Source organism: Suricata suricatta, chromosome 3 (assembly GCF_006229205.1).
Source record: "Suricata suricatta isolate VVHF042 chromosome 3, meerkat_22Aug2017_6uvM2_HiC, whole genome shotgun sequence".
Taxonomy (NCBI): domain Eukaryota; kingdom Metazoa; phylum Chordata; class Mammalia; order Carnivora; family Herpestidae; genus Suricata; species Suricata suricatta.
The window spans coordinates 161956249-161970268 of NC_043702.1; the positions used below are offsets into that span (position 1 = coordinate 161956249).

The 14020-nt window shown below is 35.9% G+C and overlaps 1 protein-coding gene across 2 annotated transcripts in view; it reads left to right on the forward strand.

Moving 5' to 3' along the window:
- The window catches only part of SPATA17 (spermatogenesis associated 17), a 179400-nt gene that overhangs the window by 95229 nt on the left and 70151 nt on the right, over window positions 1-14020 (forward strand). For both annotated transcript variants that reach the window (XM_029935652.1, XM_029935653.1), the window contains exons 7-8: window positions 4288-4488; window positions 10128-10276. In XM_029935652.1, the coding sequence (XP_029791512.1) occupies window positions 4288-4488; window positions 10128-10276 (350 nt within the window). The remainder of the gene's footprint in view (window positions 1-4287; window positions 4489-10127; window positions 10277-14020) is intronic.

The window sequence follows — 14020 nt, forward strand, 5'->3', positions numbered from 1 at the left end:
TAAAACGATTTTTATGAAAACTTAGGACTTGAACATTTTTCAATCAGCCTCCCTTTCTAGAATCATCTATCTCCCCCCATACTCACAAATTCTGAATCCTCGTCCAAGAAAATACTTTTTCAGTTGTGTTCCTTTATGTGGAATCCACAGTTCCCGTTCGCTGTGTAATTGTCACTTGCAGACGTGAAATTTGAATCCTCCCACCTCTCCTGTGTTACTTAGTAGCTCTTCATTCCTGGCTGAGCAGTTACCTTGAAATTATAACAAATTATTATTTCTAGATGGCAGAATCTAAAATCGAAGTGCTAGTCGTTCTGCTTTGGAAGTTGTAGGGGTACACCGTCATGCTTCAGATTCTTTGTAGTTTACAGAAACTTGTTTTAAAAGTAAACCTCGATAACGGAGAGACGAAGAAAAAAATAGAATGTAGCTTCCCCCAGGCAAAATGAAGCTCTGAGGATGAGTGGAAAATGACCATGAAAACATTCTCCATGAAATAAAATAGTAGATGCTTCAGATCTACCATCCGCTTGTTTTTAAACCAACTGCATTTTTTTGAAGTACTTTCCCACACAATACTTATAAAGAATGAAAACTGAGAGGAAAGGAGCAACTGATAGATTGTTAGAAATATGGAATGGTTCAAAATATTAATGTAATGCTAAGGCTGACTGGCTAACAAATGGGACATTTGCTCGTTGCTCAACCTGACATAATTAATATTCCAGGTCATGCTCAAGTTCCCATGATGGAGGGTCTGAAGGGGGGAATTCAAGAAAAATATATATCTATTATATAACTCATTGCCTTTTTTTTTTTTTTCCTTTTGACGCGTCAGAATCATAGCCTTTAAAAAAAATCAGTGCTTTCACACCTCATTTGCCGTATTCACCACTGGGCCACCAGTCAGCAGCCCAGCCTGATGCAAGGAGGTCAGTAAGAAGCTATTAGCAGAGTCCTCTCTGGAGATTTCTTGGGTCTTATTGAGTTGAATGTTAGCACGACAGTACTGCAAATAGCCCAGTTGTAGGCTTTTTTTTTCCAAACAGTTAGCACAGATTTCCCCATAGTGTTGGTCACTCTAGAAAATCATTGCTGAAAATGAAGTCCCAAAAGCTAGCTTGGCAGTAGCCCTTCTAAGTTGTGAAAAATGTGAAAACTGAAAAATATGTCACGGTCCCTTAGGATTGACTTTGGCTTTTGTGACTCACAGTAATATTTTAAAAAATCAGCAACAAACCATTCTTCACAAGTGGCCTACAAATTACGACATGTAGCAACTGAGACAATAGTAAGTTAGGGTTGTTTTATTTACCTAAAAAAGTAACAGTTAAATGAATACTGTATCAGTATAGACAAATAGAGTATTTGCTTGCTGTAGGGACTGAGGGAGGGCTGGACTGTTTTCACTGACGTAAGTTAGCAAATGTATTAAATTAATTTATAAAATAACTGACACCTTGAAGATTTTAAATGATACATTTTAAATTCAATTAAAATATATTTTCTACCTATATTTGATTTAAATTGCAAAGAGAATACACATGAGGAGGTCTCCATATAGGTTGCAAAATATAATTTAAGAAAGCTATCATGTCTGCTGATCTATTTGCATTTCCCATCTAGCCTGTGTATACATGTGCATGCAAATGTGGAAGGAGACCAAAAAGGATTTCTAATGGGGTAAAGTTAATAGCAGCTATTCAAGTAGATAGATATTTTTAACTGATAAATTACAACCTAGTTAAATTGCATGTACTTTATGATTTTAATCTGCAAGATTGTAGAAATGATAAACTAACAGACTTAAGTTAGCTAGATCATCATGAAATAGAATGGCGTTCTCCTTTCTCATGAACTACAGAGATTTAGTTATATTTCATGTCAGAATCGTCTTTTTAGTATGATATTGTGTTTTTCTCATTATAATAGGTACATTCCCATCATAGAAAATCACCCTAAAAATCATCTTAGAAATTATCACCCACTTAAAAATTACATTGGAAACTATTTAAGTTATGTGTATGTGTACCTATTGTCTTTCATTAACATCATTTAAACTGTTTATGAATTGCCTTATTTGATTTTTTGTATTATACTGAGCGAATGTTCATATGACATAACCATAGTTTATACCATTACCCATAATGTTTTCAATACCTTTTTTCTTGTATAAATTATACAGGGAAAAATCCCAAAGAAAGCCCAGTTCAAAACTATTTTTAAGATATGTAAATATATTTGCATTGGTTTCATTTTACCTAATAAAATTCAACTGTAACAGGAAGAGTTGAGTTGGAGGTGACTCAATGGGTCTATGATAATTTAGTTCTAGCTCACAACGTGTTTGAAAGCACTTCAAAACTAATATGTTAAGAAAGATAAAAAGAGTATAATCTATAGTTCTTTGAAAGAAGTTGATAAGATTTTAAAATAAACCTCAAACGTTTTACTGAGATATTGATGTGGTTTTAAAAAACAAGAGTAAAAGAGAGTCTTCATGGGCCTTTCTGAACAGTGCGTCATTATTCTAGATAACCACATTTAGCATTCGTTTTTTTTTTTGAATATCTGCTATGTGCTGAGTACCCTAGTTGGCCATGGGGATGCAAAAATGGCTAAAACAGAGGCTCTGTGCTCCAGCGTCTAGTTTGGGGAAGACTGATACACACAAAGGTAATTATGAAACAATGTGGTAGGTGGGTAGGAACTGTGAGGGAAATGTCCCCAGGCTATTAATGAAGCATTAGGGATTGGACACTGACTGTGGCCTCAACTGGTTTTGTTTTATTTTTTTATGTTTATTTATTTATTTATTTATTTATTTATTTATTTATTTTTGAGAGAGAGAGACAGCATGAACGGGAGGGTCAGAGAGAGAGAGACATGGAATCTGATGCAGGCTCCAGGCTCTGTGCTAGCCGTCAGCACAGAGCCCGATGCAGGGCTCAAGCCCACGAACTGCGAGATCATGATCTGAGCTGAAGCCAGATGCTTACCTGACTGAGCCACCCAGGCGCCCTTCAACTGTTTCAGACAAAGGTTAACACTTAACTGAAGTATTAGGCTGGAAATACAAAATTTTCTCAGGGTGATTTTTCAAAGACAATAATCTTAGGTAATCATACTACTTTGGAGCTGCTGATTCTGTCAGGTAAATATAGTGACCAGAAAAGTTTATGAATGCAGTGGTGGCATAAGAGAAAAGCACATTTTAGGAAAAATATATGGATTTAAGGGATATGTTCTTTACATGAGTCTAAAGTATCTACACAGAAACCAAACAAGTCATACTATTCTTTAAAATGCAAATTATCCTTATGATTATGTATTTGTATATATGAAAAAGCTATCAAAATATGGGTCTATACAGTTTGTACACTCGAACACCACTGAATTTTTAGAGAATGAACATCTGCTAGCTTGGATTTAACCTTGCTTGTACACACATCTATTGCATAGCAGGTACTGGGCTGATAAGTAAGTGGACTATTTAGACACAGTGGGTGACAAAGTCAATGAAAGAACAGTAAGAGTAGATGACACTCCATAAGTACAACACCTAATATAAAATACCAGTTTGATTATTATTTTAAAGTAAAGAACTTAAAACAGCTGCCACTAAATGGGTTGTATAATACACAATCATTAAAACATGTATTTATTGAGTGCATACTTTGTGCCTGAAACTGGTTAAGCTATTGCATACTTGAGTGTGTACATGAATGGTATGATTAAATATATGTATACATAGTTAATAGAAAACAAAAACAATGACTTAATGTTCTTCTCGTATGTTTTCTTAAATGGATTTATATAAAATATGCCGTATGTGCCAGATGAAAGCTATAGCTGAGTTGGGTTTTGTTGCTGTTGTTGCTTTAATGTTTATTCAGTTTTGGGGGGGGCAAAGAGAAAGGGGGACAGAGGAACTGAAGCTGGCTCTGAGCTGCCAGCAGCAAGCCCAATTGCGGGCTTGAACTCACGAACCATGAGATCATGACCTGAGCTAGTGTCAGTACTCAACTGACTTTATTGCTCAGTGGTTTTCAACATGCTTAGTCTTTAATTATGGATGATTCTGAAATTGTTAGTCTGGAGTAGAGACAAAGTGAGTACCTTGTAATCTCCATCAATGGATCTGATGTCAGCCTCTCGTCAAGAACTAGAGTTCTACTTTAAAAATAACCCTTAAGCATATGGAAATTTTTATGATACTATTTTATCTTCCTTTTATGTCCTGTGAAAATTAAAGATAAACATAAAAATTATGTTCTTTTTCTTTAGATTCCAGGTATATACAATTCACCTTTCAGAAAAGATCCTGATCCATGGGAATTGCGGTTACAGAAGGCAAAGCCCTTAATAAGCCAGAGACCTAAAGTGAAGAAGATCAGCGTCAGTGTTAGCAACTGGCCAGCGTATGCGAGTCCCCAGGTCCTTCCTCAACCCAAAATCCTGCCACCCATTGATAGGAAGCCCTGTCAGGTACTCAGCAGTCCTATGTAAGAATTCTGTCAGTGATTGCATTCTTGTCTTTTTTAGAGGTTACCGTTGTGTTGCTTTGTCTTTGTGACAAGAAAGAAAAATTATTTTTTGTGGAATCTAACTTCAACAAACACAGAGTATGTTTCAAATATATACCAAGGAAGTAAACAAATATTTCTGTAGTACTGAATCTTATTGTCTCAGATATGGAGTTACCAAAAAGGATTTTTGGCTAGGATCTACTCTTTTCTGTAAAAATATTGTTATAACAGTACTTGTTATAACACGTTGCTAGAAAAAGAAGATGTATTATCAACTTTATTTAGCTTCTCATGATGATTCACATCTTTATATGCAATTTTAAGCATGTTAGGTTTGAGTAACTTAAAAAGTACAAGTCGGAGAATTACAGAGGACCGAAAACAATGCAGGACTCAAGCAGACACCAAAACCTCTTCCCTGTGGATTGGTATAGAGCTGGCCTGGCAAATGACTTCTAGGGCTAAAGGATAGAGTGGGATCTGTAGGGTGATGATCGTTACTGTCCTGAAAGCCTCAGAAAGCAACAAGTCTATCATCCCCATCAATATTTAATCTGGGGTAGACAACTGCCACCAGGTAGCATCAACCTAGAATTGAGTTGATGCTGATTTGCACGGCCAGACTTCCAGAACTCGTACCTGGTAGTTCCCTACATAGACTTGCCTCTGTATATCTTTTGCTATATAGTAAATGGCTCCAAAACCTGATGGCTTAAACCAACACACATGTCTTATCTCACAGTTTCTGTGAGAAACTGTGGTGTGTTAGTACAGCTTCGGTGGGTACCTCTGACTCAAGATCTCTCATGAAGTCAATGTTCCAGCCAACACTGCAATTTCATGTGAAAACTCAACTGTAGGGAAGAAGGGAGGGATGATGAGTAGCGCCTCGTCCAAGGTCACTCATGTATTTGGTTGTTCCTCATGTTGGCCTCACTGCAACTGGCTTCCCTCCGGGGAATGATCTAAGAGATCATTCAGAGAGTTCTCAAAATGGAAGCCTCAGCCTTTTTATGACCTCATGCCTCAAGTGACATCTCATTACTTCTGCCATATTCTATTTTTTAGTGTTGTAAGTATAGTCCACACAAGGGCTTGAATCCCAAAGTGGGATCATTGGCGGCCATCTTAGCAATTGCTTTTCACACACACAGCCATTTTCCTCAGCTTGCAATAAGACAGCCTCATCCAAGCCTTGTTTGTGATATATCACACATTCATTTTCTGTAATTGGGTCTTTTATTCCATTTATTTTGTGCATTTTTTGCTCCCTTAAAGCTACTAACTGATAATTAATACTATTTAAGGAAAAACTATTAACTGATGGCATATACTATATTATAGAAAGATCTGTAAAAAAAAAAAACTCTCTCCAGAAGACATAGAAGCTGACTAATTCTCCCTCTTTCTGAAATAGAATGACATGCAGTGGAATTGAGCAAGAGGATAAGGGAGCAATCATTGGAAAAGTTTTAGTTTATTTTGGAACATACCTTCAGATATGGTTTCATTATTCTTTCCAAAATAATAGGTTACACTAGTATTCTAATACAGGCATTTAAAATCGTTTTGAAAACAAATATAAATTGAATTTCATAAGTAACTGAATTTTTACCATTTGAATTATTCCTATTGTTATTTCAGTCGATGCAAGTAATGATTTCACATGATCCCATCAGAATGAGCAATTTAATTAGTTATTCTATAAGGAAAATAATTCTAGTATCATTGCTTGTGTAGTAAGTGTTCAGTGGTTGCAAAGTTATCAGATATTACATGTAAAATATAATCTATATTCTATGCTGTCTTCAATGAGATAGCTCTTGGTACTTTAAGAATTCATGTGGTAATTCTAAATGCAACTTCTTAGGAAATGTGGAAGTTGTATGGTATTAATAAGTTATAGGTGTATAAATGTTTCTGAGTTGGGAATACTCTAGGGGTCATCCAAGCCGAACTGCCACCCTGTGTAATATTCACTACGGTAGCCATGCACATTTAATATCATTATACATGAGTTTTATAAGACTGGTATTTTATATTAACTTTACTGCTTTGCTTTGCTTTTTTACGCTTCTACAATATGGCTTATTTATTCTAGTTTGTATTCACTCTGCATCTATATTAATGTGCTTTTCTCAATACAACCACTTTTATTACTTTACATGGTATTCCCCATAAGATTCTATTTATACATACATGTATTTAGTATTAACAGAATGCATATGGAAGATATATACATATAGCTATTTATATGGTATATGTGAATAATATATGTGAACAGTTTTTATATGTATATAAAATATACATGTAAAAATGGTTATATATATTTGTATAGAAGATGTATACATATATATTTATATAATAAATAGTGAATAAGTATAATACATGTGTAAATATATATGGGAAATATATATGCATATGACTGAGGTATTTTCCAATACCAATTATTAATTCTCTGATTCTGATTATCTGAATACCATTTGACATCCAAACAATTAAAGCCAGTTCTGATACTCATTACCAAGAGTTCGTGCAGACTCCACAGCCTAAGGGCTTGACCCCACAAAACTGTTCTCCACTACACATACCAGTAGCAATTTCTGGGTCTCCCATACTTCTTACTGAACAGGCTATAAATTGAGGGGTCCCCTAACCCCAACCTAGGTTTGATAATTTGCTAGAATGGTTCAAGAACTCGGGAAGACATTTTATTTACGTTTACTGCTTCATTGTAAAGAGCACAAGTAAATAGCCAGATGAAGAGGAACATAGAGTGAGGTCTGAAGGGGCCCAGAGTGCACAGACTTATGTTTTTGTGGAGTTGGGGTGCACCACTCTCTCTCAGCACATAGATGTGTGTGCCAGTTGAGAAGCACATGAAATCTCCATGTAAGAGTTTTTATAAGGTTCAGTCTTGACTGCATTTGCTTTCACTGGAGAGGAGAGAGGAGGCTGGAAATTTCAACCTTCTAATCACTTGGTGTTTCTGGTGACCAGTCCCATCATAAGACTGTCTTAGGGTCTAAATCACCTCATTAGCATAAGCTTAGGTGTCATCTAATTCTGAATAACAAAGGCACCCCATCACTCAGGAAATCCCAAGCATTTTAGGAAGTCTATGCCAGGAATCAGTGACAAAGACCATACAATATATATTTCCTATTATATCACAATAGTATATATATGAAGACACATAGAAAAAATATATACACATTCATATAAAGATATACATGTATATATATATACTTATGGAGTATACATATATATGGAAGATTTTCTATGTGTGCATATGTGGATACATATGCAGATATATATCATACATATGCGTATACTTACACACAGACTCAGAAATTACCTTTTTCTACCATACCACAAAATAATGATCTTTGTTAATTTTCTTCTTTTCCTTTTCTGTTCCCTTCTTTCTCCCCTTTTTTTCCTTACTTTTACTCTCTATCATTTGTTCTTTTTCTCTTTCCATCTTGTTTTATCTCCTTACTCCTGTCCCTGGTCTTTCTTTCTCCCCTGTGCACCATTATATTTCCTTCCTTCTCATTCTTTCTCAACTCATCTTTTCATCCCACTTTCTTCTCTCAGCTTCCTTTGGCTTCTCCTTTCCGCACAGTTTTTTCTTCTTCTTTTCCTTCTTTCCATTATTGTTTTCACAAAATGGAATGTTTACTGCTGTGGTGTTATTGGACTGAGCCACATTTCCTCTATGTTATCTAATAATATAAGGGTACATACATCATTAGGGAAATTTAAGATTATGTATGCTCTACTCCAAATGATAGTGTTTATACTCTGATGATCTGTCTGTCCTTGTAAGGTAAATTTCTTAAAGGTAGGAGGCATTGCTAGGAGTTTGAAATATTACTTCATTATTATTTGAGCTTTGAGAATAGTTTAAAAATACAAGATGACTAGAAAGTAACATGGGTTATTAACAATACAGAAGAACACAAATATATTTGACCTCTATAATCAGGAGGCAAATAAAATCAGACTTTGGAGATGTTCTCAGTAGAATGCTAAGAGTGGTACTTATATTATCTTATATATTGTAAGAGCAATTTTGTGAGATGGTTATTATTCCATCTTATATATGAGGAAGAAAGGTCTAGAGAAATAATTTTCCCCTGATAACACAACCAAGTATTCATTTTTAAACCCTAGAATTTCTCAAAGTAAAACATTAAGAATCTGTAAAAAAAAAAAAAAAAAAAAACCTCCCCATTTGATTTCTTAATAGTGAACTTGGAATCATGTTACTGTATCTTTAAAAAGTAAAGTTCCAATAAAAACCCATTAACTACTTTCAAATATAGCAATCCTCCTGTCCAGCTGTGAAAAGTACTAGATGATACTTATTTGCCATTTGTGTTATTTACGGTCCATGACTTTTATGGTAACTGGTTCCTATTATTGGTTTCTATTAATGTAAAACATAAGTGAACATAAATGAGGCGTGAATCATTTCTTTTTATTAGCCCCACAGTCTTCACTCAGTGCTTGCAGTAACTCCAGCTGCGTCTTGTTAGTGATAACCTATTTAAAGAAGAGATCTTTAAGGGTAAGGAATATGATCAGGACTCTTTGTCCATTTTATATCACTTCTCCTCTGCACAACAATAGTGATAAAAAAAGAAAGCAGCATATAATTAACGGCGTAACAGAATCTGGAGCCACCTCTGACTTGCATTGTACTTAATATACTAATTAGACAACCGGTGGATTCTAGTAATTAGTTTAAATAACTACTAATTTAAAGGTGCGATGCATTGTAAAACAATTTTCACCATTGCAGCTTATGGACTTTTCTCCTGGTATGTATTTGTGTCATGAAATAGTTGCTGTTGCATCAGAGTTATGCAGATACATATTGTATGCAGAGTATGCAGTAGAATTTAGAATTGTAAATAAAGAACAGTTAAATTAATTAAAATTATGGCCCCTCTGTGTTTTGGAGGATCACCGTTTAAATATAACTTGTGGCATTAAACTCCAAGTTTTATTTTAATGAGAAAACACTTACTATCTTATTTCTATTTATGAGAGCTTTTTAAAAGCAGTGTTCAGAATTTTTCCTAATACCTTTACTTGCTCATAAAGGGAGAGAATTTTCCTAAAATTATACCAGAAGAAACATTTTTTAAAAATTAGAAAACAAAGTAACTTATAACTACATATTTAAGAGTTTAAGGATGAAAGATCTTTTGATGTGAGTAAGGAAATTCTGGCTAATATCAAATGTTTTAATATAATCACTTCTAATCTGTGAACGTTTCTTGAAGATATGTACCTTCTCAAAGCTTATTTATTGATTTTGAGTGAGAGAGAGAGAGATTGAGAATCCCAAGTGCTGACAGCGTGGAGCCCAACGTGGGGCTCGAATTCATGAACCAGAGATCCTGACCTGAGCCAAGCCACCCAGGCGCCCTGGTTATGTATTTTCTAGTTCAGAGAAGAACGGCTTGTTCTTAAAGAATAATTTGGTAAACTTGCTAAACTTTGTAGATATTCAGCACCCTTAGTCATCGATAATATGACCAAAAATCCTCCATAGTAAAGTATGTCCTCATTCTTTCTTGTCAGGGACCATTCCGTGATATCACTGAAGTGCTGGAGCAGCGCTACAAGCCTTTGGAGCCGACGTTGCGAGTGGCAGAACCAATCAATGAGCTGCAGGCGGCCAGAGAAGAGCTCAGAAAACAGGAATGCATGCGAAATATACATGACGATATGTGAGTTCTTAGCTTAAAAAAATAGCTGTACCATATCTGGTCCAGCATTTTGTATTTCCTGATCATAGAGAATCTCTTTTTGGTGAAAAAATATGTATTATAAGTTACCCTTGACCTATTCAGAAGCAACATGCAAATCTTTTATGTGTGTGTGTGTGTGTGTGTGTGTGTGTGTGTGTGTCTATACTAACAATTATAAATGTTTATGCCTCCAGCTTGAAGCGCCCAAATATATAAATCACAAACATAAGCAATCTCATTGATAAGAATATGGTAATTGCAGGGGACTTTAATACTCCACTTACAGCAATGGACAGATCATCCAGGCAGAAAATCAATAAAGAAACAATGCCCTTGAATGATACACTGAATCAGATGGATTTACAGATATACTCAGAACTTTTCATCCAAAAGCAACAGAATACACATTCTTCTTGAGTGCACATGGAACATTCTCCAAGAATTGATATCATACCATGCATATTTTCAGATCACAGTACTCTGAACCTTGAAATCAACTACAAGAAAAAATTTGCAAAACCTCCAAATGCAGGAAGGTAAAGAACATCCTACTAAAGAATGAATGAATCAACCAAGGCAATTAAAGAAGAAATTAAAAAATATATAGAAGCAGGGGCGCCTGGGTGGCTCAGTTGGTTGGGCGTCCGACTTCGGCTCAAGTCATGATCTCACCAGTTGTGGCTTCAAGCCTCGCGTCAGGCTCTGTGCTGACAGCTCAGAGCCTGAAGCCTGCTTCTGATTCTGTGTCTCCCTCTCTCTCTGTCCATCCCCTGCTCATGCTCTGTGTCTCTCTCTCAAAAATAAATAAACGTTAAAAAAATTAAAAAAATAGAGAAGAAAATGAAAATGAAAACATGATGGTCCAAACCCTTTGGGATGCAGCAAAGGCAGTCATAAGAGGAAACTACATTGTAACTCAGGCCTATCTCAAGAAACTAAAAACCCCAAATACAAAACCTAACCACACACATAAAGGAAATTAAAGTAGAGTAGCAAAGGAACCCCAAAGCCAGCATAAGAAGAGAAATTATAAAGATTAGAGCAGAAATAAACAATACAGAATAAAAAAACCCCACTAGAACAGATCAATGAATCTGAGAGCTGGTTTTTTGAAAGAATAAACAAAATTGATAAACCCCCTAGCCAGACTTCTCAAAAAGAACAGAGAGAGAATCTAGTAATAAGTAAAATCATGAATGAAAGAGGAGAGATCCAACCAACACCACAGAAATACAAACAATTATTAGAGAATACAATAAAAAAATTATATGCCAAACAAATTGGACATCCTGGAAGAAATGGGCAATTTCCTAGACACCCACACACTACCAAAACTCAAACGGGAAGAAAAAGAAAATTTGAACAGACCCATAACCAGTGAAGAAATTGAATCAGTTATCAAAAATCTCCCAATAAATAAGAGTCCTGGGCCAGATGACTTCCCAGGAGAATTCTACCAGGCCTTTAAAGTAGAGTTAATACCTATTCTTCTCAAGTCGTTCCAAAAAAAAAAAAAAAAAATAGAAACCAAAGGAAGGCTTCCAAACCCATTCTATCAGGCCAGCATTACTTTGATTCCCAAACCAGAGACCCCACTGAAAAGGAGAATTACAGGCCAATATCCCTGATGAACATGGGTGCAAATATTCTCAACAAGATACTAACAAATCAAATTTAACAATATATTAAAAGAATTATTCACGTGATCAAGTGGAATTCATTCCTGGGCTGTAGGGCTGGCTCAATATTTGCAAATCAACCAATGTTATATATCACATTAATAGAAGAAAGGATAAAAACCATATGATCCTGTCAAGAGGTGCATAAAAAGCATTTGACAAAGCACAACATCCTTTCTGAATAAAAACCCTCAAGAAAGTGGGGATAGAAAGAGCATACCTTAACATCATAAAAGCCATATATGAAAAGCCCACAGCTAATATCATCCTCAGTGGGGAAAAACAGAGCTTTCCCCCAGATCAGGAACACGACAGAGGTGTCCACTCTCACCACTGTTGTGTTACAGCGTTAACAATGTAGGAAATCCTCACCTCAGCAATCAGACAACAAAATGAAATAAAAGGCATCCAAATTGAAAAAAAAAAAGAAGAAAGAAATTTCACTTTTCTCAGATGACATGATACTCTACATGAAAAACCTGAAAGACTCCACCAGAAAGCTGCTAAAACTGATACATGAATTCAGTAAATTCACACCATATAAAATCAATATACAGAAATCGGTTGCATTTCTATACACCAATAATGAAATAACAGAAAGAAAAATCAAGACATTGATCCCATTTGCAATTGCACCACAAACCATAAAATACCTAGGAATAAACCTAACCAAAGATGTCCAAGATCTGCATGCTGAAAACTTTAGAAAACTTATGAAAGAAATTGAGGTCACAAAGAAATGGGAAAACATTCCATGCTCATGGATTGGAAGAATAAATATTGTTAAGATGTCATTATCCAAAGCAATCTACACTTTCAATGCAATCCCAATCAAATTGCACTGGCATTCTTCTCAGAGGTAGCACAAACAATCCTGAAATTTGTATGGAGCCACAAAAGACCCTGAATAGCCAAAGTAATATTGAAGAAGAAAACCAAAGTGGGAGGCATCACAATCCCAGACTTTAGCCTCTACTACAAAGCTGTCATCATCAGGACAGTATGGTATTGACACAAAAACAGACATATAGACCAATGGAACAGAATAGAGAACCCAGAACTGAACCCACAAGTGTATGGTCAATTAATCTTTGACAAAGCAGGAAAGAGTATCCGATGGAAAAAAGACAGCCTCTTCAACAGATGGTGCTGGGAGAGCTGGACAGCAACATGCAGAAGAATGAAACTGGACCGCTTTCCTACACCATTCACAAAAATAAACTCAGAATGGATGAAAGACCTAACTGTGAGACAGGAAAACCATCAGAACCCTAGAGAAGAAAGCAGGCGACCACCTCTTTGACATCAGCTGCATCCATTTTTAACACATCTCCGAGGGCAAGGGAAATGAAACCAAAAATGAGCTTCAGACCTCATCAAGGTAAAAAGCTTCTGCACAGAGGAAACAATCAACCAAACTAAAAGGCAACCAATGGAATGGGAGAAGATTTTTGCAAATTACATATCGGATAAGGGTTAGTATCCAAAATCTATAAGAACTTACCAAACTGAACACCCGAAAAACAAATAATCCAGGTGAGAAATGGCCAGCGAACATGAACACACACTTCTCCAAAGAAAACATCCAGATGGCCAACAGACACATGAAGAAAGATGCTCAGCATCGCTCATCATCAGAGAAACACAAATCAAAACCACACTGATACCACCTCACACCAGTCAGAGTGCCTAAAATGAACAACTCAGGAAACAACAGATTTTGATGAGGATGTGGAAAAACGGGAACCCTCTTGCACTGTTGGTGGGAATGCAAACTGGTGCAGCTGCTCTGGAAAATAGTGTGGGGGTTCCTCAAAAATTAAAAATAGGATTACCTAAATAAAGATCCAGCAATAGCACTGCTAAGAATCTATCCAAAGGTTACAGGACTGCTGATGCATAGGGGCACACGTACCCCAATGTTTATAGCAGCACTTTCAACAATAGCCAAGTTATAGAAAGTGCCCAAATTCCCATCAACTGATGAGTGGGTAAAGATGTGGTTTATATATACAAAGGAATACTATTTGGCAATGAGAATGTA